Consider the following 6,820-nt stretch of genomic DNA (forward strand, 5'->3'; position numbering starts at 1 on the left):
TACAATTTTACAAATCCAGATGTTATATTTGAATATTTCATCTTTAAAAAGATATATATATATATATATATATATATATATATATCATGGCCAAAATAGTTTATTCTGATAGTACAATTGGCCCAAGATTTTTAAAATATTGGTGTAATTTATGTCATTAGGAGATTTAAAAAATATTTTAATACTTGCAGGAAAAATAATCTATGTAAAATGTGATATCGCTCTTCAATTTAAGAAAGACTCTTAGTATTCTAGAAAACTGGAGCATCCTAACTTAATAAAGAACATCTCAAAAAAATCTATCGTAGGCATTAATTAAATGTTAAAAGCATTCTTTTTAACAGCATGAGTGAGACAAGTACGGCAGCTATCATGACATTTACAAATGTGTTTTTGAAAATTACAATCAAAACAGTAAGACAGAGATCAACACTAGAAGGTCGAAATAAACCTGATACAATATTAATTGTCATTATTTTTAAGTTTATTGATTTCTTCCATAAGTGAGACAAAGAGAAAGACAGGCATGTCCAACCTAGTGTTAATACGATGACCGTCTATAGAATTAGCCAAAGTGAATATAAAGAAAAGTTTCTATTGCAGTACTAATGAGAAGAGAAAGATAGAGTCGTGCAGTAAGTTACAAAGACAATGATACAGCAGCAGAGAGGGCTATTAAATTATACCTACCCAAGTGGAGACAACTGCCTTATGGAGGAGTAGAAGCATCCTGAAATGCAGATTATGCCAGTACTTCTTCAAAATTAAATATTATTTTAATTTCAATTTTGATCTCAATAGTACTTCTTCATGGTGTCGACAACTGATTTTAAAATTGTTAGAGCAGTCTGCCCATTGTGTGGGGGTTAAGGTAACTGGTTCTCTCAGGCTGACCATGTGGTTCTAGCCTCAGACCGGCTGGCTTTAGAAACATGCTGGGTGCATGTGCGTACATGGCCAGAATCTGGAAAGGGAGGAGGAATCAAGCAGGGGCTTTGGTGTGACCATTCCCCACGAGGGGGCGCTTTCTCCCTTTCCCTCTCTTTCTCTCTCTCCCTGGCAAATGCATACATTCTCTGGCAAATTAAAAACTAAACAATTTGGGGGACCGGCAGGTAGTGTAATGGCTATGTCACTGGACTCCCATGTAGCCGACCGTAGTTCAAGTCCCGGACCCGGAGGCTTAAACTCACACTGGCTGCGTGTGCGTGCGTGCCCAAGATCCTGAGAAGAGAATGGAGCAGAAGGGATTGTGGCGTGGCCATCCCCCGTGGGGGTTGATTTCTTGCTTTCTATCTTTCTGTCTCTCTCTGTCTTTCTGGCAAGCACACGGGCCCTATAGCAAAAACCTCTCAAAAAAAACCAAAACCAAAACAAAAGAAAATAAAATTTGGTATGGCCAATACCAGAAGGAACTGTGAGAGTATCCTCATATTCCAGTTAGCAATGCTTACTACAAAGCTTCTAGAAATTTTAGTAATAAAACAAAGCAATCTTGACTTAAGAATGACCAATTGGGCGACAGATGAGCAGAGAGAGCCACAGGGAAAAATGCTGGTCTGTGGAGATGTCAGATTAGATAGAGCAAGACACGCTGAGAGACTGAGTGCATAGTTTCGTGTGTGCTGTAGTGCTCCCGGCAGGGCAGTAACGGCAGGAGAGGACTGCGGATGGCCATCTCGCGTCATACAGAAAGATCAGTTCTGGAGAGACGGGGAACTTAAATCTGGAGGCAAAGTTTAAAACTTTACAAAAAGTAAAGAAGACTGTCTCTATGGCATTGGAGTATGAACAGAAATTTCAGGAAGATTAAAAACAGTATTAACTATAAAAACTGATAAACTGAACTTAAAATGAAGGAAATATGTTTATCAAAATTTAACAAAATGAATGAATAAAGGTACTACAAATATAGAGAAATCTAATTCAACACATATATTAAACGATTAGCATCCAGAACTTATAAAGAACTCACAGTTAGAAAAAATGTAAACCAATTTTTTTAAATGGGTAGAAGGTATAAATAACATTTTACATAAGAAAAAAATATAAATTCTCAATAAACATGCAGAAAACATTCAGCTGCACTCAGGAAAATGCAAAATCATAGCTAAACATCAGTTTACACCCATCAGATTACTCTTTTTATTTATTTACTTTTTAAAGACATGTTTTCAGGTTAGCTCTAGAAAAATGAGGGTCCCTGGATTCCTCAACATAGCCTCCTCCAAAACTATTTGATCAACAAAGAGGACACATAACATACACAGACCACGGCTTCCGAATTAGGAGACAGAGGCTGGCGTGAGTTTCAGGCTGCGTGAGTCTGGGAATAACCACCCGGTTCCAAGAGAACCGCCACTGGTCCCTGCTCCGCAGGTCGCTGCTCTGCCAGGGTCTGTGGGCGTGCAGAAAAGACAGGGCTGTTAAAGTCTCCATGGGTACAAGGAAGGGAAGGAGAGGGCAACTGAAATACAGAAAAACGTCCTTGAGGGACTAGGGGGTGGCACAGTGGTGAAGCGCGATGCTCTTGGAGGCCGACTCACACTGGTTCTAGGTTCATGTCCGGAGACCTCCCTGACATGCCAGGCGTGTGCCTGCCCCTCACCCACAGCTGGCTGAGCCTGGGATGGATTGTGGCATCAGAACCTGTTGGGAGCGTGTTCCTCCTCTCTCTCTCACTTCTGGGAAAAAAATAAGTGAATAAGCTTAGAAAGAGTCCCCCAGAAACAAGAACCTCAACACTGAGTACTAAATTGGCAAGTGGACAATGGCAGTTTCATAGCATCAGTCACAGATCCGCAAGTGCCCAGAGGTAGCCTTGCTTCTGGAGGGGGAGACAGGTGGAGAAGGGACTGGAGAGTGCAGTGAGAACAGAATGAAGTAAAAGCAAACTTGCTGCGTGGATACAAGAGAAATAAAGCATGCCAATCCCTGCTCCTGCCCATGGCCACCAACACTGACTTTGAAAACGCTGCGCTTCACTACTGTGATGGAAGAATATGCTACTAGGGGCCTGCAGATGGCTTAGCGGTTACGTCTCTGGACTCCCGCAATGGCCAACCATGGTTTGAGTCCCCCACCTGGTGGCTTAAAACTCAAGTACAGTGCATGTGTGTATGTGCCCAAGATCCTGCAAGGAGAGTGGAGGAAAGGGGACTGTGGTGTGGCCATCTCCTCCGGGGGGTGCTTTCTGGCTTTCTGTCTCTCTTTGTCTTTGTCTCTCTCTCTCCATCTCTCTGGCGAACACAGATGCCCTAAGGCAAAAACCTCTTAGAAATAAATAAAAAAGAATATGCTACTGAACTACAAATACATTTCATAAAAGCCTAGGCATAAAAAAAGAGAAAAGTCGATTTCAAATAAAGCTATGTATCAAGAATACAGAAATGCAAAGCAAAACATTTCAGAGGAAAAATCTCCCAGAAAAAAAAAGTGAAAATAGAAGGAAACTATAATGTAATATTCAAACCTGAATTAACCAAGCACCTGAACACTCAAACAAACATTTGGTAATATAAAAAACACACCTATCATCAGAAACAATGAAAACACACAGGGGACAAGTCAGTGACAAAAAAGATGAAAGCGAAGAAGGAGAGGGGGAGGAACAGACGTGAGAGTTGTCTAACCTGGAAACAGGGACACATGGAGATTGAAGAGTAAATTACACTGTGCCGAGGGACAAGGGACTCACTTTCTAGAGAACGGATCGTAGGAATTTCCATAGCTTATCGTGGGGAAGCGAGCTGTACAGCCATTTTGGATAGCAGCGTCATTGTCTGTAAAAATTGAAGGTGGAGGTACAAATCCGTGGCCCAGAAAATTCCGCGTGCACGTGTGGGGCCATGAATCGCACATCATTTTAGACAGCGCATTGGCATTGCTTAATAAAACGGAGGGCCTAAACTCTGCATGTCGCTCTCGCATCAGCATATCCAGCGCATAGAGTTAATATTCAACGTATGCTCAAGCTCCCCTGTGCATTGGTCAAATCTGACCTGCTGCCTGGTTTTGTCAAGTTTTATTGACTGAGTAGTTGCCACAGAGACCATATTTTCAGCTTTGTAGAATACTTACTTTCTGGCGCTTGACGGTAAAAGTAGATGCCCAGTCTAGAGAAATCCTTACACGCATGAAGAAGCATGTGTGATAATGTTCACAGCGTAAAAGCTGAAACCTCACCAATACTCGTCTTCGGAATAGAAAACTAATGGGGTGAGTTTCCCATGATGGGTTACTCTACAGCAGAGATAATGAAGCAGGCACAGGTGTACACAAAACTGCCATCACATGTTGAAATCAGCTGTTGGTAGCACAGAAGGTGTGGCCTGTTTCTGTGTGTCCCAAGGTTAAAACATGGAGTGGCTAACTATGGAGACTCGTGTGCATGAATAAAGTGATGAAATAAAGCAAAGGAAGACTTAGGTGGTTTTTCATTAGGGGACAGAAAAAGCACACCCAGGGCAGCTGTCACTTGCTGTGCCAAGAGGACTGGCCATATTTTCTTTCTTTAAGAGGGTGGTGTGTCCAAGACTGTTTGCTATCATAGATATTCACATTGCATTGTTCATTTGTTCTTCAGTTTTCAAAAGTTCTTCAAATCCCAGATCAAATGACCATTGGTTCTTTTGGCAAGAGAAAATTAATGTGATACTTACTATCCTATCATCGCCACAAATTATGCTCTCACCCTCACTATCCTACCTATCATATACACAGACTGGAAACTATTCTTTTTTCTTTTTTTAATTATTATTATTTTTTTGAGAGTTTTTTGCTGTCGGGCATGTGTGCTCACCAGAAAGACAGAGACAGAGAGACAGAAAGCGAGAAATCACCCCCCGGGGGGATGGCCACGCCACAATCCATTCTCCTTCATCATCCTCGGGATCTTGGGCATGCACGCACATGCGCCCGGCATGAATTTAAGCCACCAGGTCCAGGACTTGAACTGCGGTTGGCTACATGGGAGTCCAGTGACACAGCCATTACGCCATCTGCTGGTCCCAACTTTTCTTTTTTTAATTTAGGTTTATTTCTTCCATGAGAGAGAGGGACAGAGAGGCAGGAGACAGAGACAGGCATCCCCATCAGAGTCCTCATGTAGTGAGTCCTCAGCTGGTACAGATCATGGGCACACATGTGCCTGGCATGCACAGGGAGGCTCTGGGATGTGAACCAGGGACCCTTCTGTGTGCACAGTTGCTTTCTGACTCTGACTTGGGAACACTTCAGTGTGTATTTAATGAGTTTATTTTCTACATGCGCCTGGAAGAATCAGTTGAATGTATTGGATTATTGGTAGAGTCACAATGCATTTTTGCATAGAAAAACATAAAATGTATGTCATGACTTTTTCAACACCCCAATATTTTCATATATATGAAATATATACTATACACGTACTATAGACACGTACATGCTTGTGTGTAAGTTAGTTATGTTCCATATGCTCAGGGTAATCATAAGACGTAATACAGTAGACACTGCATGGTTCTGCTGTGTTCCATGCCCTCTGTCAGGCTTTGGCTCTGCCCCCCACCAGCTGGGTGAACCCTGAACGTCCTTTCACCTCAGTGCTTTCACCTGTAAAATGGTATGAATAATACCTACCTTCCCTTTTCATAGGGATAAAACAAAATGATGCCCCACAGTCGTTCACGTAAGGAGTGTTGGTTGTCACATCCGGTCTCTCCAGCGCACCGTCTGCCTGTTCGTTGCAGGTTGTACACCACGCCAGTGGACATCGACCTCTGGCCTGCTCTTTTGGTGGAAGACCTGATCCCTGGCACCAGAGTGGGACCAACACTTATGTGCCTGTATGTCACCCAGTTCCGGCGGCTGAGAGATTACAAAAGATAATAAAATGTTTGTGTCTCATATAAGCATAATAACATTACAGTGAGATTGCATATTTTCTGTGTACAAATTTATTGACTATAATAAAGAACAAATGGCATTTCATCATAGAACTCGTATGACCACTGATAACACCAGATAGCATTTATTTTTGTTAGTCTTTTTGAGAGGAAGAGAAGTAGAATGTCTTAGAGGTGATTGAAGAGGATGCACATTAGACTCACTAGTGTTTAAATCTCAGCCTCCCACTCCTTCTTACTGTTTAACTTTGGGAAGTGAATTTCCCTAGACCGGGTCACTCATCTGTAAATCATGTACAAAAGCACTTCAAAAATGTGTGGAAAAAGAACTTAAAGTAGAAGTTTATTTTGGTGGAAAGGAGTTGGGAGCAGGCTAAGACTCTAGTTTCATGGAGGCGGATGTGTTTTCCACAACTCTGTAAAAGTATATAGTGAGGAGGTCCTTTACCAGTGGAAGAGAACTGGAAAATGAAATTGAAGTATAAGTTTGTTTTGGTGGAAAAAAAATTTGAAATCTATGCATAGTATTTTCATAATATGCATTTTCTTTTTTTTCTTTAAATTTATTTTTTACATTAATTCACTATACATCATTACAGCATACAAATGCACTTTCCATCCAAAATACACTGTATGTTGGCTCAATCAAGCACATCAACATACATGTTATCAGCAAATAATTTTCCATTTCTTATGTCTTGTATACTTTGTTTTGTGTGTGTGTGTGTGTGTGTGTGTGTGTGTGTGTTTTGCCATCCTTGATTCCCTATCCCTCACCCTCTGCCATGTCCCACCCTCCTCCCACATTATCTATGGTATCCATGGTTGCTTTCTATGCCTTTTCCCCCCATTTAATTGATTTGCTAATGAACTTAATTAGTCTAAATATTTCCAATAGCAAGCGCAGCTGATATATACCTATACATAAACTCAAGTCT

At 41.4% G+C, this 6,820-nt stretch overlaps 1 protein-coding gene across 1 annotated transcript in view; it reads left to right on the forward strand.

The window, feature by feature from the left end:
• PXDNL (peroxidasin like) overlaps nt 1-6,820 on the forward strand; it is a 525,965-nt gene that overhangs the window by 461,446 nt on the left and 57,699 nt on the right. The window contains 1 exon segment of the mRNA XM_006140357.1: nt 5,727-5,854. Coding sequence (XP_006140419.1) covers nt 5,727-5,854 — 128 coding nt within the window.

This window comes from Tupaia chinensis, unplaced genomic scaffold, assembly GCF_000334495.1.
Source record: "Tupaia chinensis unplaced genomic scaffold, TupChi_1.0 Scaffold000031_1, whole genome shotgun sequence".
In the NCBI taxonomy this organism is placed as follows: domain Eukaryota; kingdom Metazoa; phylum Chordata; class Mammalia; order Scandentia; family Tupaiidae; genus Tupaia; species Tupaia belangeri.